Source organism: Macaca fascicularis, chromosome 14, assembly GCF_037993035.2.
Source record: "Macaca fascicularis isolate 582-1 chromosome 14, T2T-MFA8v1.1".
In the NCBI taxonomy this organism is placed as follows: Eukaryota; Metazoa; Chordata; class Mammalia; order Primates; family Cercopithecidae; genus Macaca; species Macaca fascicularis.
The window spans coordinates 132,706,554-132,731,253 of NC_088388.1; the positions used below are offsets into that span (position 1 = coordinate 132,706,554).

The following is a 24,700-nucleotide window of genomic DNA, read 5'->3' on the forward strand; positions in this document are numbered from 1 at the left end:
GATTGAGCGGCTCCCACCTTCCTCTCAGTGGGTGACCTCCCGTGACAGTTACAAAGAAGGAAAAGCCACAGCCCAGCCTCGGGGAGTCCATCTGTCGTTTCTCTAGACTAGTTAGAGTGCGCGCTTCAAGACCAGGCCTGGTCACAGTCTCCTCTGCTTACCACCCTTTCCTGGTTGTCCTTGGTGCCCAGGATGCCATCCAGCCCCCACGCCTTGGCCCACTGGGCCGCTGTGAGCCTCTGCCTGCGCTCCCAGCCCCACTACACCGCCCCGAGGGCCTTCCTTCCATTCCCGCACACTGTGGCCCCCGGCCTAGCCAAAGCCTCTGCAGCTCCAGAGCTCTGTCCCCAGCCTCCACCTATGTTGTAAATAAGAGTCATGAACCTTATTTCGTTTTTTCATCAATTTCTTTTTTTTTGAGACAGTCTCACTCTTGTTGCCCAGGTTGGAGTGCAATGGCGTGATCTCGGTTCACTGCAACCTCCGCCTCCTTGGTTCAAGCGATTCTCCCGCCTGAGCCTCCCGGGTAGCTGGGATTACAGGCACCTGCCACCACACCTGGCTAATTTTTGTACTTTTTAGTAGAGATGGGGTTTCACCATGTTGGCCAGGTTGGTCTCAAACTCCTGACCTCAGGTGATCGACCCGCCTTGGCCTCCCAGAGTGCTGAGATTACAGGCAGAGCCACTGCGCCTGTATTTTCATCAATTTCTGTAGTTTCCAACTTGGTGAAAGGCAGGGGCCCTGCCAGAGCTCTGTGGATCTGTGGCTATCTCTAGTTTTTCAATACCTTTGCTAAGTCTTTTTCTTCCTTTTTGTTCTTTTTTTCTTGTCACTTTCTTTTAACAACTTAATTGAAATCTCATTTGTACACCATTAAATTCACCCATTGTAAGCATGTAATTCAACATACAGATTTCCACAACCATCACCACAATCCAAAATGTTCATTGCATTTAATGCTCGTTGCAGTTAATCCCGTCTCCAGGCCTGGGCAGCCACCAATCTGCTTTCTAGTTCTATAAATTTACCTTTTCTAGACATTTCACATAAGTGGGCTCATGCAGTATTTAGTTTTTTGCATCTGGCTTCTTTCATACAGGGTGGTGTTTTTTTGAGGTTTCTTTGAGGTCCATTTATGCATGTTGTAGCACGATTCAGTGCTTTATTTCCTTCGATAGCTGACTGGATTGTGCTTGGCTGTCATATATGTACAGTCATAGTCAAAACCAAAGGCCATCCTGCTTTAGTGTGTTAATATGGTGACTGCGGTTTTTGCATGTTGAACCAGTCTTTCATTCCTGGAATGAATCTCATCTGATTGTGAGCTATTATCATTTTCTATTTTGCCAGATTCAGTTTATTCATATTTTTGTTGAGAATTTTCGCTTCCATGTTTATGAAGGACATTGGTCTTTGGTTTTCTTTTCTTAAAAGGTATTTGTTTGGTTTTAGAATTAGGATAATGCTGGCCTCATAAAATGAATTTGGAAGTATGCTCTCCTTTTCTGTTTTCTGGAACAGATAGTGTAGAATTATTAGTGTTTCTTAATGTTTGGTAACTTTCATTACTGAAACTACCTGGACCTGAAGTTTTCCTTTTTAGAAGAATTTTAACTTGCAGTTCAATTTCTCTAATAGATACAGGAAAATTTAAGTTATTTCTTCTTAAGTGAGTTGTAGTAGTTGATGTCTTTCAAGGATTTGTTCTACTCATTTCATTCTATTCCATCTAAAGTTTTGAATTCATGGGCATAGAGTTGTTTGTGATAATCCCTTGTTACCTTGATGTGTCTGTTGTCATTAGTGATGACTCCTCTTTCAGTCCTAATATGGCTAATTTTGTGTATTTATTTTGGTTAGTGTGGCTAGAAGTTTATAATTTTTATTGATCTTTGCAGAGAATCAGCTTTCGGCTTGATTCTGATTCCCTGTTATTTTTGTGTCTTTAACTTCTTTGGTTTCTGCTCTGAACTTTGAGCATTTTGTCCCTTCTGCTGCCTTCGGATTGCATTTGTTCTTTCACTTGGTCTTTCTGGTGGAAATTTAGCTTACTGAGTTGGGAGTTTTCTTCTAATATATGCATTTATGCTATACATTTCTCTGTATGTACTAGTTTTGTTGCATCTCATCAATTTTGATGGGCTGTGTTTTCATTGAGTTCAAAACATCAAAACATTTTAAAAAATTTCCGTTGAGACTCTTTATTCCATGCATCAGTCGGAAGTGTGCTGTTTCATTTTTGAATCTTAGGGGATTTTCCAGCTAGTATTCCATAACTGATTTCTAGTTTAATACTGTTAAGGCCCAAGAACATAGTTGTATAACTTCTGTTCTTTTACATTTGTTAAGGTTTGTTTCATGGATCATAATATGGTCATTCTTGGTGAATGTTCTATGTACATTTGAGAGTAATGTGTAGTTTACATCTATTTATAAATTCCCATCAGGTCAAGCTAATTGATGATATTGGCCAAGTAATCACTATCCTTACTGATTTTCTGCCTACTCATTCCATCAATTATTATGAGAGGAATGTTGACATCTCTAAATATAATCATAGATTGTTTATTTTTCCTTTAGGCCTATTAGTTTTTGTCTCTGTTTTGAGGTGCATTCACATTTAGGATTATGATATTTTGTTGGAAGATTGGCTGCTGTATCATTATATAATGTCCCTCTCCCTTGTTCTGAACTCTATTTTGATGTAAATATAGCAACTAGCTTTCTTTTAATTAGTATTTGCATGGCATGTCTTTATCCTTTTGCTTTTTATATACCTTAAAATCTATATTTAAAATGGATTTCTTGTAGACATCGTATATTTACATATTGCTTTAAAAAATTCAATTTGACAGTTGTTGTATTTTAAGATAATGTGGCTACATCATTCACACTTAAAGTAGTTATTGAGATGGTTTGATTGAAATTTACCTCTTTGCAAATTCTTTTCTTCTTTGTACTTTGTTTCTTGTTCTTTTTTTCTCCCTTTTCTGGAGCTAATTGATAATTTTTTGATTCCATTTTATCTATTCTGTAGACTGACTACTTATGTCAGTTTAAAAAATTGTAGCTGTCGACTTAGAATTTAAAATATAGGTCGGGCACGGTGGCTCACGCCTGTAATCCCAGCACTTTGGGAGGCTGAGGTAGGCAGATCATTTGAAGTCAAGGGTTTGAGACCAGCCTGACCAACATGGTGACACCCTGTCTCTACTAAAATACAAAAATTAGCTGGGCATGGTGGTGGGTGCCTGTAATCCCAGCTACTCGGGAGGCTGAGGCAGGAGAATTGCTTAAACCTGGGAGGCAGAGGTTGCAGTGAGCTGAGTTCGTGCCATTGCACTCCAGCCTGGGCAATAGAGGGAGACTCCATCTCAAAAAAAAAAAAAAAAAAAAAAGAAAGAAAGAAATATATGTATATACATTTAAAAATTAACCTGAAACTACTAATCACACTCAGTGTGGATAGTATTAGGATTGTACAGTAGTATCTTCATAGTTCCCCACTTGAAAGATGTCTGTTTATTATTGGTCTACTTCCGTGGTTTCTGAAGAGAAGTCAGTATTAATCCTTATCTTTTTTTTTTGGTCTTTTTTCTTCTGGCTACCTTTAGAATTTTCTGTTTGTCTTTAGTTTTCAGAAGTTTCAGTGTAATATGCCTATATGTGGTTTGTTTCTTAAAATTTATGATGCTTGGTGTTCCAGGAGATTCTTGGATCGGTGGTTTGGTGAAATTTACCAAACATTAAGAAATAATAAAAATTCTACACAATATGTTCCAGAAAATAGAAAAGGGAGAGAATACTTCTAAACTCATTTTATGAGGTCAGCATTTTCCTAATTCCAAAATCAAATGAAAGCAACTAAAGAAAAGAAAACCAAAGACCAATTTACCTTTTGAACATGGAAGCAAAAATTCTCAACAAAGGATGAGCAAATTGAATCCAGCAATAGGTAAAATGATAATACATTACTGATATGGTTTGGCTGTGTCCCCACCCAAATCTCAACTTGAATTGTGTCTCCTAGAATTCCCATGTGTTGTGGGAGAGACCCAGTGGGAGGTAATTGAATCATGAGGGCCGGTCTTTCCCGTGCTATTCTCATGATAGTGAATAAGTCTCACGAGATCTGATGGGTGTATCAGGGGTTTCCACTTTTGCTTCTTTTTCATTTTCTCTTGCTGCTGCCGTGTGATAAGTGCCTTTCACCTCCTGCCGTGATTCTGAGGTCTCCCCAGCCATGTGGAACTCTAAGTCCAGTTAAACCTCTTTTTCTTCCCAGTCTCAGGTATGTCTTTTCAGCGTGAAAATGGACTAATACAGTTACATTCTAGTGAGATTCATCCTAGGAATGCAAGATTAGGTGATTAATTTTGTAGAATTCTGAGCCATCACTTATTTAGATATTTTCTCTGCTCTCTCACCTTCTGTGGTTCAAATTGCACGTACATTAGATCACTTAGTATGGTCTCACAACTCTCGGATGCTGTTTTCCTTCCCACTGTGTTGTTTTCTCTTTATTTTTCAGTTTGGTTAATTTCTACTGACTTATCTTTAAATTCATTGATTCATTCCTCATGCCTGTTGAGTTTCGCGATGAACTTACTGAAGAAATTCTTCGTTTCTCTTGCTATGTTGTTGATTTCTAATATTTCCATTTGCTTCTTTCTTATAGTTTTCATGTTTCAGCCAAAATTACCTATCTGATCTTGCACGCTGTCTACCTTTTCCATGATAGGCTTAAATATATTAATCATAGTTATTTTGAATTCCTTGTGTGATAGTTACAACATCTGTGTCTTATCTAAGTCTGTTTCTGATGATTGCTTTATCTCTCCAACTGTGTTCTTTTCTTGCCTTTTTGTATGTCTCATAATTTTTTATTGAAATCTGCACATCATGTATAGGACATGGATACTGTCTTGGAGATCAGCACGCCTTTCATTCTGCTATGCCATGTGGGATTTTGTGTTCCTCTAGTCTGGAGTTGGGCTAGTTGTGAGGTTTGTTGTTGCTGTGTTATCCTTTGTGCATCATGGGCTTCAAATGTTTCTGGTGGTATCTTGTGTTGACGGCAAGTGCTGGTTAGGCAGAGGTTGTTTTCTCTATGTCTGCTTTCCCCTCTGAGTCTCACCTTTGCATTGTGTCCCACAGAGAATCTGTTGCTTGTGACTCTCTCAGCTATAGTATGTGTTACTTTTTCTCCAGCTTGGTTAGCCTGCTGGTGAGGGAGAAAGGCTTTCCCTGATGTTCTGATTATGCCTTATTGTCAGCAGATGCTGTCTCTGGGTCTGAGCGGTGTGGCCTTTGCAGGTGCTCCTGCTCCTGCTCTTCTTCTAGTGGCAGATTTGATCTTAGCCTGTGTTCCTTCTTTCCCAAGGATAGGGCATCCCCCATCCCTTTTCCCAGATGCAATGGATTTTATCCAGTTAAGCTGCCCTTAAGTGACAGCTTCTGTGCTGTTTCTTAGCTGATTAGGGCTTTTGTTCCCTAGGGAAGATGGGCTGGGAGAAGGTCTGGCAGTGGCGGTGGCTCCCTCCCCTCAGCCAACATCAGAAAGAAAGCTGTGTTACTTTCTTAGGGTTGCCATAACAAAGGACCATAGATTGTGTGGCTTCAACAGCAGACATTTTCTCACATTCTGGAGACTAGATGTCTGAGATCAAGGTGCTAGCAGGGTAGGTTTCTTCTGAGGCCTCTCTCCTTGGCTTGTTGGACGGCTATCTTCTCCTCCCTGTGTCCTCACATGGTCTCTTCTCTGTGTGTGTCTATGTCCTAATCTCCTCTTCTTACAAGGACACCAGACATACTGGATTAGTGCCCATCCTATTGACCCCTTTTTAATCAAGGCATCCACAGGCTGTTCTCCTCTGAGGCCTCTCCTTGGCTTGCAGGTGGCCACCTTCTTAACGTGCCCTCGCGTGGTCTTTCTGCCGTGAACATGAGACCCTGTTGTGTCAAAACTTCCTCTTTTTATGAGAACCCAGTGACATGGGATTAAGACCCACACTAACAGCCTCCCTTTCACCTAATTACTTCTTTAAAGGCCCTGTCTCCAAGCACAGTCACATTCTGCAGTACTGAGAGTTAGGCCTTCATGTGAATTTGTTTGGGGGACGCAATTCAGCCCGCAACAGAGACTTCCCCAGGATTCTCCCGAATCTCCCCTCAGAACAGCTGGTAGACTTGGGGAGTTAAAGTCAGCATGAGGGTGTCAGCCGCCACCCGTCTCGGCTCCCTTGACTTCATGCTCTCATGCTGGCCCACACTGTCTTTGGCACTTCTTTTTTTTTTTTTTTTTGAATTTTTATACAAGTCTTTATTTACAACTTGTTTAACAACTGTACACTTTTTGCAGCCTTGAAAACATTTTTGTACTTGAATGGGAAAATATAGTTTGACCAAATCTTAACTTTATTCTTCATATACATATACATATCTTATATGCATACATATAAACACATACATATAGTTAATACCATAACAAGTTGGCAGTCGTAAGATTAAAATGAGTAAGTGATATCAAAAGGAAATACAAGATTTCAAAAACACTAAAAATCCATCTTCTGGTGGTTTCCTGGACTTTATGGTTTTGTGATTTCAGTTGAAATTTCTTACTGAGGCTCTTTAACAAGTCATTCACCTCAGAAAAACAGCAGGAAAACCCACCAACCTCAACACATAGTAAATGGTTGGAAAACTCAGTAAACAGGTGGAAAAATGCTTGGACATCATTATGTACAACATTGCTAAATCTGCATTTCATTTTTGAAGTGAGAAGTTCCAAGACCGATGTGGACATCGTTTTTGGATTATAATGACAAAGAATGAAATTGTGAAAATGTAAATTCAATACTCAATCAGAAAGAAGAATATACCTAGCAATATCCTTTTTGCAAAGACTAAAATGCAAGGTGGATTACTACAATGTCAAATATGAAACTAACAACAATTCACAGAACAATCAATAGTACTTAAGACATGAATATAAGGTGGGGCTGTACTCAATAGAGTTCCAGCTCCAATGTACTAAGGTTTCGTCCAGCTCATCTAAAAAGTTTTAAAAATAATACAAGGGGGGAAAAAAAGCCTTTCTATCCCCAAATTTTTTGATACAATTTATTAATCAAACTAAGGCAAATTATTATTAGATATGTTTAAATTTTACTATTAAATAATAAAAAACTGAGTGTTCTAAATGGTGGGCAATTGTTAAAACATGAAAACTGCAAAATGGCACTTCTTTAATATGATCTGTTGATACTATATTAGAGGATCTAGCCCCAGGTAAGCAGGTGGCTTGGGTCCAGCTTCTTCCTGCAGGCATCAGGTTTTCTGTGGATTTTAGGTATTTGGTTGCTCTGTGACTTAGGTTCTCTGATGGACCGAGGAAGCCGTGAATTTACAGTTTTTCTAGCTTTGTCCTTGCGGTGAGGATGGGATTTATGTTTTTCCCACGGCTATATCTCTGAGCTGTACTCAGAAGTTCATTTCCTTCTGAGTAAATGTGGTTGTTACAGTTTTTCTAGGACTATGTCCATTTCATTCAAACTAAAATATAATGGCATATAATTATGTACACTATCTTCATGTTTTTAATGGCCATATCATTTGTGCTGGTCTTTCCTTTTCATTTCTGATCTTAGTTATTTGTTTTTACTCTGTCTTATCAGTCTCATCAGAAGCATGTCGGTTCTTTTCAAAGACCGATTTTTCTTTTTAAATTGTCTCTATTGCAAATTAATTTCAATTTCACTGCTTCTGCTCTTAGGTTTATATTTCCTTTATTTATTGTACTCTTTTTGGTTTATTTTGCTGTTCTAATTTCTTGAGGTGGGTAATTAGCCTTCACATTTTATCTATGTTTTATTATGAACATTTAAGGGTATAGATTTCTCATTAGTTCATGAGTTTTATATTTGGTATATTGGATATACTGTAATTCAGACTAGTTCGAACATTCAATACGATTGCTTCTTTGGCCTATGAGTATGTTTAGAAGTTAATTTTTAAATTTTCAGACATAGGGAATTTTTCTTTTTTTTCCTTTATTTCACTGAAGTCAGAAAACACACTCTGTACCTTTTCAAACTTTTGTAAATTGTTTTCTTTGATTATTAATTCATGACTTTTTAATATGTTTAATGCTTTCTTATCAATTTTAATCATTATGTTGTTGAAGCTTAAAGTGGCTTCTCGCTGGCCTGCTGGAAGCACTTTCTACCTGGCTCCTCTCTCCTCTGGCATGACCCCATCGGTCTTTCATAGTTTACTTGGTTTCCAGCCAAATACAATGTCCCAGACTCACCTGATACATTTCCAATCCTCAACCCAGAAATAGTGATCTCTCCTAAGAACCCTGTTGCTTCTGTAGAATACAAGCTGTGCTTACTATCCAATTGCTGTTACTTCTAAGCATTTGCAGTGTGTAGGGCCAGGATATTGGCATCTTATAAAAGAGAAAATTGTGGTTTCATTGATTTTTTAAAAAATGCAAATATAGAACTTATATTTAACTTTTCTGATTTATATTTTTATTTTTTCTCTGACTCTGGACATCGTAGTTGATAACATTCACAATTTTATTATTCACTTAGTTCTACAATATATTCCTAATAGGTTTGAAATAACAACACTGATAATATTACTGAAAATAAGAAAATCTAATGATCTTAAAGATTTCTGTGGTTTTTCTTTTATCTTTAAGGTATATCACACAGATAAATTCTATGTACTAAGATAGTGAAAATTCTATGTACTAAGGTTACATGGAATAATTTCTTTGTTTTATGTAATTATTTTACCAACTTGATGTAGAGTTAGATTCATTTGTTTTCGGTTTTTAGGTGTGATTCTTTATTTTTTTATATTTAATTTTGTTTGTATTTATGTCCTATCAATGGTCAATTTTGGTAAATGCCCTATGTGCTTGTAATGAATGTATTTTGTGGCACTGGGTGCAGTATTCTGTTTAAGTTCTATGTCAATTTTATTTATTGTGTTTTTCTAATTTTCTATGTCCAATTGATTGTTTTGGCTGGTTGTATTAGTCACTGAAAGAGATGTGTTAATATTTCTATCGTAATTGCAGATTTGCATATTGCTACCAGTAGTCCTTAGTATTTTACCTGCACTTTAGCAAATTTATCAAGTTTGCTCGATGTATTTTGAGGCTATGTAAATTTGGACTTGTTTTGTCTTTATGGACGTGACATTTTATCACTAGGGAGTCATCCTGTTTGTATGCAGTATTGCTTTTTGTCTTAAGATCACTTTTGTCTGTCGTTGATATTGCCATGCCAGACCTCTCTGATTAATATTTGAATGGTGTATCATTTTCTATATCTTCATTTGGTTTTTAATCTTGCTGTAATTCTACATTTTTCTTTAGATATCTCTCTTATCAGAGATCAGAAATTAGTTGAATATTTTTATTTTAGTCTGACACAAACTTTTATTTGGAGCTCTCAGTCACTCATATTTCATGTAATTCTTGTTAGACTGAAGTCAAACCTGCCATCTGATTATGTGCCTGCTTTTAAAAGTTTCTTTTCTTTTTCTTTACAATCTTGGCTTCTTTTTATGGATTCCACTATTTAAAAAAATCAATTTATGTTTTTTCCTATATCATTCTGGAGTTAGAGTCTGTTTTTTATCTTTTAAAAGTCATCCTTGAAATTTTAATGTAAGTACGGAATCCCCTGCAGTCTAAAATTCTGCTCTCCGCCTGGATGGTACAAGTGTCTCAGAGCAAGCACTCTGACTCTTGTATTTTATTTCTATCTTTTTAAAATTCTAAAAATGTTATATATTTGTTTTATACGATCAATATTCATTTAGTTTTAGCCCAATATTTATCTTTTTGCTATTTATTATTTTTTATATCCTGGAGATTCTACTCAGGATATAAAATTTTCTTCTGCTTGAAGTATATGATGTCTGTTTATGGCAGACTCTGTTTTTGGCTTCAGTTTCTCACTGGCTCTGAATTCTTATGTGGCAGTTTTCTTTCAGCCCACAGTCTGCTAACCTCCCTGCTGTTATGGAGAGGTCGTCTGTCACGCATTTTTTTTTCTCCTTTATTGCTAAGATTTTTTGTTTTCTTTTTTATTTTCTTCAGGTGACCTATGTCTCTTTCTGAATATCTTTTTATTTATTATTCCAGTTTGTCGGGCTTCTAGAATGTATGTGTTCCCAGCTGGTAGTTCTTCAAACATTGCTTCTGCGCTGTTGTCTCACTCCTCTCATCCTGGAATTCCAGCTAAATTCATTAAACCTTCTCAAATGTGTTGTATATCTCTTTAGTTTGTACATTTTTTTGTCTACTTATGCTGCTATTTGGATACTTTCTTCTGATTTATTTTCATGTACACGAATTCTCTTTTCAGCTGTATCTATGGTGATATTATATTTGATTTAACTTTGTAAAAATCCTCAGTGAGAGGGTTGGTCCAAATAACATAGATCATGATTGTTGGAAATTGTAAGTCTTTGATTATATCTTTAAATATGTTTAAATTTTTTTTATTTGGTTTATTCTCTTTCTTTTCTTTTCTTTTTTTTTTTGTTTTTTGACACGGAGTCTTGCTCTGTCGCCCAGGGTAGAGTGCAGTGGCGTGATCTCGGCCCACTGCAAGCTCTGCCTCCCGGGATCACGCCATTCTTCTCCCTCAGCCTCCCGAGTAGCTGGGACTACAGGCGCCCGCCGCCACACCCGGCTAATTTTTTTGTATTTTTAGTAGAGACGGAGTTTCACCATGTTAGCCAGGATGGTCTCGAACTCCTGACCTCGTGAGCCACCCGCCTTGGCCTCCCAAAGTGCTGGGATTACAGGCGTGAGCCACCGCATCCGGCCTTTGGTTTATTCTCTTTAGGGATAGAAGTTATGTGTAATGCAAAATTCTTCTGTCTTCCTTTCGCATCTCCTGCATCCATTTCTTTCTCATTCTTTCTACTCTCTGTTCGTTTTAACTGTGCTCACTTTTCACTCCTTTTCTTTTCATGTCCCTCACAATGTTTATTTTTCTTTTAGCTGCTTCCAGTTTGGACTTAATATTTTCTATTTTATCTGTCTTAAATCTTTGCCAGGTCATATTTTAGCTCCTTATATTTTCTTATCATGTCTTCCTTGAGTACTTTAAGTTCTCTTTTTATGCTCTCCATTTGTAGAGGTGATTGTTTCCTTGGGATTTTTAACTTTATAACAATATTTTTGGGTCACAATTTTGACCTATGCTATAGAAAGTTTTTGGTGTTCCTGCTCTAATTTCTTTCCCCGTTAAAAAAGAAAAAAACTTTTTCGTTAGAATTTTAAAAGTAGATTCTATTCTTGTTTCTTTTTTATTATTGTCTTTGATGGAGATGAATTCTTATTGGCTGAAGGACTCATGTGACTGTGCTAACAATATATCTTAGTGGCATCCTGCTGTGGGCAGGAATGAATTCTTTACCCATCTTCCTTTTTGCTTTCTCCGTCCTCCCAGCGAGCCAGTATAGATTGCAGGAGTGCTCCCAGATACCTCACAAGCAGCAACTTCTTCCTCCTTATAGTTCTTATCTGTGATTCTCCAATAATTTTGTCCTTCTAAGCTTCTGACGCATTGAATTATGTAAAGTGTATTCCCTTCACCAGCTTGCGCACCCTGTTCTGTAAACGATAGTAAATGGCTGGTGTTGCACTATAGAGTATGCTTCTTACTTGGGAGAAATTTGTGCTGTGAGTCTTCCCTAAAATCTTCGACAAAGAACATTTCTCGCTCTGTGTTTTGAACCCCTGACAGACCTTCAATGCTTTGCACTTCTTCCTCCTGATTTATATTTTGAAGTTTCGGATGTCTCTTAGCTCCATAGAGGATGTTGTTTGTGTTTCCATTTCTCAGTCCTTGTTTTGATTTGGAAGATTTCCAAGAGGAGAATATCAAACCCACAGTACAATTTTAACACCAGAAGTCAGTCTTTCCTCTTGAGTACAAATGGAAAATTAAGGATCTGTATTTACTTAATAAAATTTCACAAAGAGAAAATAATTAAACTACAAATAAAGAAGAAAATGGAAATCAGGGAACATGGAGTTAATTCAGGCAACAGAATAGAGTAGTAAAAAGGCTTATTAATATGCAAAGAGATGTGAATAAGATTATACACGAACAAGAGTGGGCTGTTAAGAGGGACAATCAGGGAACCAAAAACAACTGTTTGAAATTAAAAAATCTAGTATTTGAAATTAAAAATTAAATATAGAAGTTGGAAGGTAAAGATGATAAAATTTCCTAATATTACTATCAGTATAAGCCAACAAAACATAAAAGAGACAAGATAAATGTCTTACAGGATTGTTGTAGGAGACCCAACGTCTTATTAATACTGGTTGCAAAAAGAGTGGACAAAGAGCATGGAGGAAAGGAAATTGCAAGTAACGTAAGAATTTCCTTTACCTGAAGTATCTGTACATCTAGATAAAAAGCATATCTCAAATGGTAAGCACAGTAAGTGATGAAAAAGACCTAAATTGTGAAATTAGCATCTTACAGAGAGAAAAACCACATGCTTACATACCAAGCAAAAATAATTAGAATGGCATAGGATTGTAAAATACTGGATAATAGGAAGCAATGGCATATGCCTTTAAAATTTGAGGCTAAATGAATTTTAACTTAGAATTTTATACCCAGTCTAAATATTAATTGTGTTGATAGCCAGACATGTAAGGACTCACAATATTTATTTTCCACTCATCCTTTCTATGGAAGTGTTTGAAGGATGAAATGAGAAATGAAACCAAGGCAGAAGAGAACATAGGATCTGGAAAACATCATAATCCAAATTCAGGGAGCAGCTAACAAAAGTCCTAGGCTGACAACTCTTTGGGCTTAGAGCAGCAATATGCTAGAGGACTCCAGGAGTGCAGTGGAGAATGCATGCTGAGTGGCTGACATATCACCCAGGAGAAGCTCAGCTACGATCTTCCAGTTTAATATCCACGGCACAGCAACAGTCAGGCCTACTGTGGAGGAGGTGTCACCTTTTAAAAACAGAATCTACATTCTTCAGCAGCACTGAAAATGCTAGGCTGGAAGTGGAGTGCAGGTGTCAGGCTGAAAGCCTGTGGAATCTGAGTTTCTACATAAGGAATTGCGGTCAGGTCCTTGTGTATCCAAAACTCATTCTTGCAACACCTGCCTTGGGTGAGACAGGGTTGAAATGGCTTATGGTGCTTTGCAGGTATAGTGGGGAAGACATGAAGCTGAAGACCGTGGACATTTAGGAGTAGAGGAACCAGAGCTGTGAATGACGGCCAAGGGGTAATGGGCAGGGGGTGGGGGGAGAAATAATGGATCAAAAAGGGAAAGCTCTGAATTGGGGAAAAGGAGAAAAGCATGAGTTCCTTAAGTTCTTATCTATTGTATTCAGGTTTTCTGATTTTTCTTTTTTGTTTTTTGCCAGACTTAGTATTTGTTTTGGTTTGTTTTTAGAGAGATAAGCCCCTTCTGGTTATGGAATACTGGGTTGGCTGGTTCGACAGATGGGGAGATAAGCACCATGTTAAAGATGCAAAGGGTGAGTGTTTTGCAGTGTTTGACTCCAGGAAGAGATGGCCCCGGGTCCCGTGAGAACTCATTCATACAGTTCTCTGCTAATTGATTCATTTGATCAGCCATAGATATTCATGCAACTTTTTATATACGAGCACTCAGCCAGGCCCTCAGGATGCTCTGGTGGATAGAAATTACATGGTTCCCACCCCCCCAACAGAGTATAAGTTAGTGAGGTTCACAGATCATTACAGAGTAAAACAATCAATATATAGTTCCATGTTTGGCTGATACTTTGAAGCAAACAGTCAGGGTGCAGTGATAGAAAAGACAGAAGAGAGACCTGCCCAGGTAAGGTTAGGTGGTCACCGAAGATTCTCTGAAAATGTGACGTCTGAGGAAGGTGGAACATTAATCATCTCTAGCAGTGCATAGGCCCTGTCGATGGCATTGTCAACTAAGCATTAATAGTTAGGGGACAACATGCAGCGATGGCTAAGAGCATGGATCTTGGAGCCAAAGAGATCAGGTTTTAATCCCAGCTCTGGAGTGCTAGCCATGGGACCTCATGCAGGCTTCGTTCATTTTAAGTCTCAGTGACCTCATCCAAACGTGAAGATTATCATAAAACCGACCTCATGAGGCTAGTGTGAGGAATAAGTGCTGCCACTTAGAGCAATGCCTGGCAGTCATTTACTTAATAACCATATGTGTCTACAGAAGATATTTTGAAACAGCTATTATGAAAACAAGCCCACTTGTATCTGAAGTATAGAAAAATATTGAAAAATACTTGGGGACTGAGAAAAGCCTGTTTTGGGTTGAAAAATAGAAAAAGTCAAGAGAAAATGCCATTATCACCACCAGTACCACCAACAATAATACCATCACTACCACCAACAATAATGCCAGCAACAATACCACCACCACCACCACCACCAAATAACAGTTTTCTGGTCTCTTGTATGGCAGGCACTGTGCCTTTTTTCCACATATATTACCTCATCAATGAATTTTCTCATCAGTCCCATGATATAGTTGGAATTAATACATTCATTTAACAGATCAGGAAGCAGTGGCATTGAGAAAGAAAATGGGTTGACCAAGGTCATACAAATAGTAAAGAGCATAGCCAGAATTAACTCCCACTCTGAATGACTTTTAACCTCCTTCTTCCCACTGTGGCCAGTGGAGAGATGGTAGTAGCTGTTTAAACACAGTAAAAAATGGAAGTTTTTGTGGCTAAAGATTAACAGCAACCACTCGTGGACTATTGCAGTGTTTCCAAGTCAGTGTTCCCAGAAACATTATACTGGAAGGTAGTAATGAGGGTATACTAATTGTAAGTATGATTTCAAAAAATTTAAGGAAAATCAGATATTTAAGTGACATGAGAATTCTGAGAGCATTATTTAATAGTTGTAGGTTGGAGTCAAATTATGTCGATACGTTGGAAAAAAATGTTCAAAAATCTCTTGGGATTGATAGGATTTGGTGTCCTAGAGTAGTTCTGGCCAATTCTGCCTATTTCTTTGTTGGAATCTTTGTAGAGGTGGAGTGATAACACATTTGCAGTAGGTCTTTAACGTCATCAGCAGGTTCTTGGAAACTTTAAAAATGATGCACAGCACATCCTCATGTAATACCATCTTCTTCAACATCGTTTCATTATAAAATTGAGATAAAAATTGGTTTTGTTGTATATTATTTCACTTAAAGTCTCCATTCCCAAGAATGTATACAGCTGTGAAGCGAGGAGTTACTGTAATTGATTGCGGAGTGGGGTTGGAAATGATAAGAGTTGGCCAGAGACGACTTTCTCCTCTCGATTTCTAACATTCTCTATGTTCTCTTCTTCCCGTTTGCAGAGGTTGAACATGCTGTGTCTGAATTCATCAAATATGAGATCTCCTTCAATGTGTATATGTTCCATGGTGGAACCAACTTTGGTTTCATGAATGGGGCCACAAATTTCGGGAAGCACACTGGCATTGTCACCAGCTATGGCAAGTGTCTGCCGGTGCAGTAGTCTCTCCAGCACGGGCGGTGCCAGGGCTTTGCAGAGGAGGCTCTGGAAGCCTGTTCTGGCATCACTGGGTTCTTGACCTCTAATCTATGCTGAGTACTGAGGATTTTCCTATCTATTTTCCTTCCTTCTGTATGTTCATAATGCCCCAACAGGCTGTCATTGCAGTAGACAGGGCTTTCTAGGACTTAGAGCTCCGCTTCACGCATCTCGTATAATGCCCTGTTGGCTTGAACCTCTGAAGAGAGGCAGGGTAGGAACGGCGACTGCCGTAAAGGCACAGACTTGCATGGCCGGGCAATACCAGCTGAACAAAGAAAAGAGCATCCATTGCAGGCTGTCCACTCTTTTGGCTTCCCTGGGCCACTTTGGAAGAAGAAGAATTGTCTTAGGCCACACATAAAATACACTAACAGTAATGGTAGCTGATGAGCTTAAAAAAGTGCAAAATGTTTTAAGGAAGTTTATGAATTTGTGTTGGGCTGCATTCAAAGCTGTCCTGGGCCATCTGTGGCCCATGAGCTGTGGGTTGAACACGTTTGCATTAGAAAGTGAAATCGGGGCACGCCCAGTGTCACGGCAGCCTCGGGGTCCCAGGAAGACTTGTGGGAAGTGTCCTTAGATTGGCCTCACACACTCCCGTGGGATGGAAGGTGTCTTCCTTCTGTCTCACTCTCAGTGGCCCTGGCCGTCTCCAGCCGGCGGTGCTGAAACAGGGCCTGCCGCGGAGGCTGCGTGGCTGGTGACTGGCCCCGGTGTCTTGCAGACTATGATGCTGTGCTCACGGAGGCTGGAGATTACACAGAAAAATATTTCAAGCTTCAAAAACTCTTGGAATCTGTCTCAGGTACTCAGCACCCATTTAACTTACGGGCCAGCCCTCCCCATGAGGAGTCTCCGGTCTGTGGAAAAGTGAGGAGGGCGCGGGTCTCCCTTGTGGGCAGCAGTTACTCCAAGCTCCTGAGAACAACGGCAACCTTAACTTCGAACCCTGGGCTTAAAGTCTGTGATTTTGAAATAAGGGTTTCTAAGCATTTTATAAGCCTCAGTTTCTTCACTGAAACATAAAGGTAGTAACCTTGGTCTCCTGTGATGACTGCGAAGACTGAGTTACTCTTTGTAAAGCTCGTAGTACCATGGATGACATAGTAATCCAGAATATGAAAGCAAAGGCCGTGCTGGATAGGCATGGGGGGCTTAGAGAAGACAGTGGTCATCTCAGGCACTTTTTGCCCTGTGCCCCATCTCCATTGCAGCAGCTCCCCTGCCCCAAGTACCCAAACTTACTCCCAAGGCTGTGTATCCCCCCATGAGACCGTCGCTGTACCTCCCGCTGTGGGATGCCCTCTCCTACTTAAATGAGGTGAGTGCTGCTTGGCCACAGGAGGTAGAGTGGCCATTGGAGGGATGGGGCAGGGATTCCTTCAGGAAACTGTTTTATTAGGAAGTGGGAAAACAAATCCTCTGCATTTCATTGAAATTTAGAACTGTGGGACAAGAGCCACCAACTCCTTCTGGGTGGACTGTGAAGGGGTTTGTCCTTGGAGTCAGTGTGCAGGGGGAGGGGCAGCAGGATGTTGGAGGATCCTGGGTTCCTGCTCAGATGAACCTGTCTAGAGATGCTCTTGTTTAGACTGCGTGGTCCTTATGGAATCCACATAGGAAAAGCTGCTGAGCTGGGATTGGGAGAACAACTTCTGCCCCCGCTTTGCGAGCAGCTGGGCCTGAACTTCCTCGGTCACTGCTCCTCCTTTTCCATCAGCCTTCCTGTCTTATTTTGAAGAAAGGTGAAAGCTGCTTGGAACTGAAACTGTAGCCCTTGAATTCACATTGGTTTTACCTCTGCTATCACTATTTTGGAGAAAAGGTAGTGACTGGTACACTGAAGAAACTACATTTATTTAATGTAACTAAATTTAATTTAGTGAAATAAACATTTGCTTGGTGCATAATTCATTGCTAGACTTCAGTATTTTAGAATACAATTTATTTACTCTTTTTTTCTTTTTCTTGAGACAGGGTCTTGCTCTATGGCTCTGGCTGGAGTGCAGTGGCACAATCACGGCTCACTGCAGCCTTGAACTCCTGGGCTTAAGCAATCCTCCTGCCTCAGCTTCTTGAGTAGCTGGGATTACAGGAGGGCACCAACACGCCCAGTTAAGTTTTTAAATTTTTTGTAGATACGGGGTCTCACTATGTTGCCCAGGCTGGTCTTAAACTCCTGGCCTCAAGTGATCCACCTGCCTTGGCCTCCCAGAGTGCTGGGATTACAGGCACGAGCCCCTTTGCCCCATCTATTTCCTCTGTTAATCAGTTCTTAGGATGATAGCGATTGCTTCTGCATCACTGTGCCCTGCAGTTCCCGGAGTTTCCTGGGCAGGGAGATGTCAGCACAGAGCAGTATCACATGCCATCTGTTTTATCATTTCCCATTCAGAGAACCCTTGGGGACCATTAGGTGGAACCACACCAAATGACAGGGTCTTAGAAAGGAGGATCCTCACTTCTCAGCCCTCAGGCTTCTGTTCCTGCCATTTCTCCTCATAGCCAGTCAGGTCCCATCAGCCCGTCAACATGGAGAACCTTCCCATAAACAATGGGAGTGGCCAGTCCTACGGCTTTGTCCTGTATGAGAAGTCCATCTGCTCCGGAGGCCGCCTCTGTGCCCACGCTCATGACATGGCACAGGTAGGGCCAACAGGCTCCCTGTGTGGGAAGCAAAATGCATCACCTCCCCATGCTGTTGGGCAGGGTGGTTGGTTGAGGTGCACGTTGCTGTTTGATGACCTACTATATGGGAGGCACTGGGACTAAAAAGTCAGGCCAAATAGACTTGCTTTCTGCTTTATCACCACCGAGAGTCTCTTGGGGCCTCCACGCAGCTTCATGCCATCTGTGAACACCACAGCTGGTCCCTGCCTTCATACTGACCTCCTTCTGCCAAAACCACGGCCTTTGTTTTCCCTTTCTTCAGGTGGGCCTAGCAGTCTGATGCCGGCTCTTCTTTTGCAGGTGTTTCTGGATGAGACAATGATAGGGATTCTGAATGAGAATAATCAGGACCTGCACATTCCTGAACTCAGGGTATGTAATTTGAGAGCCCAGGTGATGCCCTTGACCGCCCTCAAATGCAGACGGCGCCTGGTCCTGAGATAGTCAGCCTCCCTTCTCCACCTCTGCTGTTGGTACTGCTCCTCACCGGGGGCTGCGGCAGGAAGTGTGCAGGTCTGGAAGCCTAAGTGCCCCCCAGGCCCTGGTCTCTCAGGAGCTCCCGCGTGCTGGAAGGGAGGGCATTTCCTCACTAAGCCCTGAGCCTGTCCTCAGCCCCTGGTTGGGTTTCTGAGCTTTTAGGGTTGGTTAGAGGCAGAGCTGAGTCTCTGCCTTTCCTAATAGGGTCAGCAGAGGGAAAGGGAAGATTGACTGTGGGAACACAGGCAGTCCTTAGGTGACAGGGAACACTGCTGGGCTCTGGAGCCTCCTTTTCTCCCATGTGTCTCTCCATGTGGAACTCAGCAAAAAAATGGGTTGTTGGGTAGACGCCCTCCATGGCGCATGGTCTCCATGACCTGGCCTGTCTCAGCAGGACTGCCGATACCTGAGGATCCTGGTGGAGAATCAAGGACGAGTCAATTTTTCATGGCAAATACAGAATGAGCAGAAAGGTGGGCTCTGGCTGTGGCTTCTCTTTAGTTACTCAAAACTGAAGACCCGGGCTACGCACTGGGGTTGGGGGGGGAAAACCAGCCCCTCAGTAGTGGGCTACCCAGGTCCTGGGAGCGGAGATGCAAAATCTGCCCCTCGCCCTTGTCGTGCCTTCTCTGATCTCTGGGGCCAGAGGGTGGAGCCAGTGCGTTCGGTGCTGGCTTGTCTGGGAGCAGGGCCAGTTTCCTTTTGGGAATTTCAGGAGAAGTTCAGTACTAAGTGGGGGAACTTTCTTGGTAGTGTGGAAACGTGTAGGTAAAACCTTCAGTCAAAGCAGGTCAGACAAACGTTTGCCCTCCTGGCTGAGCCCCTGTCCTAAGGCACATACATGTCTGCATTGCTTTGTCCCAGATGCTAGTCCAGTCCTGGCTCATATTCTCTTTCTTGCCTCCCATCTGCATCTGCAGGAATAACTGGATCTGTCAGCATCAATAACTCTTCCCTGGAGGGCTTTACCATCTATTCCCTGGAGATGAAAATGAGCTTCTTTGAGAGGTATGCTCCAGCTGGCCCCCGTGCACACTTCAGTGATCAGGGAACTCAGAGATTTCAGATTCCTCACTGCAGATGAAGAGTCCAAGATACAGAGACTGAGTGATTTACTCCAGGCTGTCGGGCACTGCGGCATCAGAACTAGGGCCCTGGAGCAAGTGTCCTGATTCCGATCTTAACGTGTCTAGCGTGTCTAGTCTATGCTAGCTCATTGAAACAGAATATGTGGCTCGGCCAAGGCCACCTGGGGTGGGTACTGGGAACTGGACTGGGAAGGGGCTTCCTCCCCCATGACTTGGCCTTCCTTCCAGGCTCCGCTCTGCCACATGGAAGCCTGTCCCAGATAGCCACCAGGGCCCGGCCTTCTACCGTGGGACCTTGAAGGCTGGCCCTTCTCCCAAGGACACCTTCCTGAGCCTGCTGGTAGGTGACGCCCTCTGCTGCCCTGGTGTTCCAAACACCGATTTTATTTTTAGAGGGTTCTGGAGCAAAGCCAGTGTTCCTGGAGGAATACTTCCCTTTCTTTTCCTCCTCTTCCTCGTCTCCAACCGAGCATCCAACATTGATCAGTCTTCCTCATTTATCACTGTTTAGAGAATAACACATCAAAACACAATTAAAAATTCAAACAAATAACAAGGGGGAGAGAGCAGAGCATGACGTTCCCCTCTGCACCCACCCCCATTCCAGTTAGTCTCTGCTTCTCAGAACTCAACACTGCCAACAGTGGTATATTTTTGTATATAACTTTGCCTGAACACACACATACACAATTGTTTTTACACTAATAGAATTGTACCATGTATTCTGCAACTTTGTTTTTCTGTGTGGGGTGAGTTGGTAGGTTAGTTTTTACCTAGAATATCTTTTTCTGTATAAATACACATAGATAACATAAACGTACAAAATGTGAATGTACAGATCAACAAATGGTCACAAAGTGAACACCATATAATTATCATTGAAATTTAAAAATAGTGTTAGCACCCCTCCCAACCTCTGCCCCCTCCCAACCTCTGCCCCCTCCCAACCTCTGCCCCCTTCTCTGCAAAGGTCACCACTACCTTGACTTCCAACACCCTAGGCCAGTGTCTCCTATTTTGACTTTATGTAAATGGAATCATACAGGGCATCTTCTTTTTAATATTTTTTTTGTTCAGTGTTGTGAGGTTCAGCCATTTATCGATTTTGCAGTGATTTGTTCCTTTTCACTGTTGTACTGGGTTCCTTTAGTAAATATGTGATAATTTATTTAACCATTTTACTTTTTCTGGACATTTGGATTATATCTGGGGCTTGTCTATGATAAATCGTTAAGACTTATTTTGTGTTTGTGTTCATGACTGAGATCTCTCTGTCAGGTTTTGGTGCCAGGTTTAGGGCTCTCCTACAGGATGTAGGAAGGGGAATTTGTATAAGACAAGTACCACTTACACATGTAATGGAGTTCATTAGTGAAGCCTTCTAGAGCTGGCATTTTCTTTTTGAGAAAGTTTGCGAGTGTGGATTCAATTATTGAAAGATTAAAGTACTATTCGGATTTTGTTTCTTGTAAAGTTAGCTTTGAGAAAATATATTTTTCTGGAAATTTTCCCATTTCATCGAAATTTTCAAATATGTTGCCTTTAAAATCTTCGTGTTTGATGTCGAGATCATTGGTAGTCACATGCCCCTTGTCATTGTTACAGGATACCGATGCGCTCTTTTTCTTGATGATTCTCACCAGAACACTATCAGTGTTATTAATCGTTCAAAGTACAGTGTTTGGCTAAGAGTCTTACTATGTTACGTATTTGTTTTTTGATTCTTTAATTTCTGTCATTATCTTTATTATTTTGTTTATTCAATTTCTTAGTTTAGGATTAATTTGCTTTATTTTTATAATGTCATAGATACTTAGATAATGGATTTTTAGTCTTTATTCTTTTTAATTATATGAATTTAGGTTATTAATCATCATTTAAGCATGGATTTGGTTGCATCCCATAAGTTTTAAAAAGACTTTTTGAGGTAAAATTGCATAACATAAAATTAGCTCTGTTAAAGTGAACAATTAAGTCACATTTCGTGCCTTCACAATGCCATGCAGCCACTATCTCTAGTTCCAATGCATTTTCATTATCCTAAAGGAAACCCTATAACCATTTGGCAATTACTTCCCCATTTTCCTCTTCTCCCATCCCCTGGCAACAGCAATCTTTTTTTTTTTTTTTCCTTTTTGAGGCGGAGTCTCGCTCTGTCGCCCAGGCTGGAGTGCAGTGGCCGGATCTCATCTCACTGCAAGCTCCGCCTCCTGGGTTCACACCATTCTCCTGCCTCAGCCTCCCGAGTAGCTGGGACTACAGGCGCCACCAGGCCCGACTAATTTTTTGTATTTTTAGTAGAGACGGGGTTTCACCGTGTTCGCCAGGATGGTCTCGATCTCCTGACCTCGTGATCCGCCCGCCTCGGCCTCCCAAAGGGCTGGGATTACAGGCGTGAGCCACCGCGGCCGGCCACAGCAATCTTTTTATTATCTTTATGGATTTGCCTATGCCGGAAATGACTCCCATACCATTTTTTTTTTTTTTACATAGAATAAGAATAAATTTAGTATGTATTTTTTTCATGACTTAGGAATTATATTCTTCAAAGCAAGAATTCAGAATGTACATAATTATAAGCCATATTTCATATTAGTGTATTATTTTTATATTATGCTTTCCATTATATGGGTAATGGTTCATATTGAAATACAGAAAAAATAAGTTGTGGTAAGACAAGTGATGTCTATATAGAAAGAGATGAATCATTTTAGTGTCTTATTAGTTGGATAGTTGCTGCTTTAGGGTTGCCGTGTTAGCTTGACATTTTAATCATAAGTACAAATTCTATCTAAAAAATAATGAAGGTTTCGTAAAAACAGCTGATACTAAAGGTGAGCACCTCACATGTCGGTGCTTCTCTGAAGGTATCAAGTTGACCTTGGTGTGGGCATTTTAGAATGTCTTAAAGATGGTTTTGTAAGGAGCTGGCAGGCAAATTAAGCCCAACAGAAGAGAAGGTCTGCAATTTATCCTGCAGGTTAGGGCCAATCTTGAGTCTGCTAGGAATTATAAAATACCTACTCTTGCTCTTTCACCTCTAAGTTTTAAGTTGGAATTTCACTTTTCCTTCGTACGGCTGTGCGGATTGTTGACGGTCGCATGCTGCACAAGGACTTGCACATAATGACAACTTCCATGTTTTTGGGGACATTGAGAAGCTTCCTTGGGACCAGAACTTTGCTATAGTAGGGCTGTACTTTCTTCTCGTATTAAGGGAAATAGTGTAGACTGATGGTACCATTTGGCAGGTAGTATTCAACCTAAGGCACTGGATGTCCTGGTGGCACTGTCCAGAAAGCTGCAGGCCACTCTGGGGGCCATGTTGTTGCTGGGGAGAAACATGATGATCTTTCCCAATAAATTTATACTTTTTGTGGATTCTTGGTACTGTTGAAGTTCCTTTCTTTTCAAGCTGAAGGACTTCCTTTAGCACTTCTTGTAAAGCAGGTCCAGTTGCGATGAACTCCCTCAGTTTTTGTATGTCTGGAAGTCTTTATCTCTTCTTCATTTTTGAAAGACAGTTTTGCTGGATGTAGTATTCTTGATTGCCAGTTGTTTTTCTTTCAGCATTTTAAATATATCGGTTCATTCCATGCTAGCCTGCAAGGTTTCTACTGAAAAATCTGCTGATAGTCTTTTTTTTTTTTTTTTTTGAGACGGAGTCTCGCTCTGTCGCCCAGGCTGAAGTGCAGTGGCCGGATCTCAGCTCACTGCAAGCTCCGCCTCCCGGGTTCACGCCATTCTCCTGCCTCAGCCTCCCGAGTAGCTGGGACTACAGGCGCCCGCCACTTCGCCCGGCTAGTTTTTTGTATTTTTTAGTAGAGACGGGGTTTCACCGTGTTAGCCAGGATGGTCTCGATCTCCTGACCTCGTGATCCACCCGTCTCGGCCTCCCAAAGTGCTGGGATTACAGGCTTGAGCCACCGCGCACGGCCCTGCTGATAGTCTTATACCCTACAAGTTTCTATCTATTTTATTGTCATCATCAGTGAATTAAAATATTTTCCAACTTCCTTTGTCATTACTTGTTAGACTTATGGTTTATTTAGAAGTGATTTTCTTAATTTCCAAGAATTTGGATATTTTATAGTTATCTTTTTGTTATCAATTTCTTGCTTAATTGCATTATAGTCCGAGAAGTTTATGTGAAAACTAGTTTAACACAGGATCAAGCTTGTAAATATTCTGAGGTATACTTGAAAGAATATGTGTATACTGTAGATGTTAGATCAATGTTCTATTATGTCAATTCAGTTTTGTTAATCATCTTTCATATGTTTTATATCTTTATTGATTGTTATTTGCTTTGCCTACTGACTGTTGAAAGGTTGTATAAAAATTTCCTACTATGGTTGTAAATTTGTTTATTTCTCTTTATTATTCTGTCAATTTTGCTGATATGTTTTGTATCTATGCTTTTATCTTCCTTATGTATGTTGTATATACATTTATGGTAAATTAAGAATTTTACCATCATGAAATGTCCCTCTTTATCTCTAATAATGCTTCTTGCCTTAAAGTATTATTTTTCTGAATATTAACAGAGCTATAGCAACTTCCTTTTGGTTAGGGTTTACATATCTTTATCCATTGTTTTTCTTTTATTTTTTCAATACCTTATGTTTTTGATGCTTCTCTTATATGTAGCATATAACTACTTTATTTGAAATAAAGTCCAGAAACCTTTGTCCTTTAATTTGGAGCATTTCAGAGATTCCAGTTGTATATGCTAGACCGTTTTGTTATATCCCAGAATAAGCAGGTGCCTCTAGTGGAAAACTGCCTGGATGTCTCCTTGTCTCTCCATTTTCTTCTTCTAGATTTTGGTCCTATAATTCTTCATTATATTGTAAGCA

At 40.4% G+C, this 24,700-nt stretch overlaps 1 protein-coding gene across 39 annotated transcripts in view; it reads left to right on the forward strand.

Annotated features, from left to right (window-relative positions):
• The window catches only part of GLB1L3 (galactosidase beta 1 like 3), a 51,186-nt gene that overhangs the window by 14,473 nt on the left and 12,013 nt on the right, over positions 1-24,700 (forward strand). For 14 of the 39 annotated variants that reach the window (XM_065529281.2, XM_065529285.2, XM_074015696.1 and 11 more), the window contains exons 10-18: positions 13,479-13,563; positions 15,407-15,544; positions 16,331-16,411; positions 16,821-16,927; positions 18,112-18,252; positions 18,577-18,648; positions 19,145-19,226; positions 19,674-19,761; positions 20,070-20,181. In XM_065529281.2, coding sequence (XP_065385353.1) covers positions 13,479-13,563; positions 15,407-15,544; positions 16,331-16,411; positions 16,821-16,927; positions 18,112-18,252; positions 18,577-18,648; positions 19,145-19,226; positions 19,674-19,761; positions 20,070-20,181 — 906 coding nt within the window. Of the gene's footprint in view, positions 1-13,227; positions 13,308-13,478; positions 13,564-15,406; positions 15,545-16,330; positions 16,412-16,820; positions 16,928-18,111; positions 18,253-18,576; positions 18,649-19,144; positions 19,227-19,673; positions 19,762-20,069; positions 20,182-24,700 lie in introns of all 39 variants that reach the window. The other 25 variants (XM_074015697.1, XM_074015702.1, XM_065529282.1 and 22 more) reach the window with 8 other exon arrangements.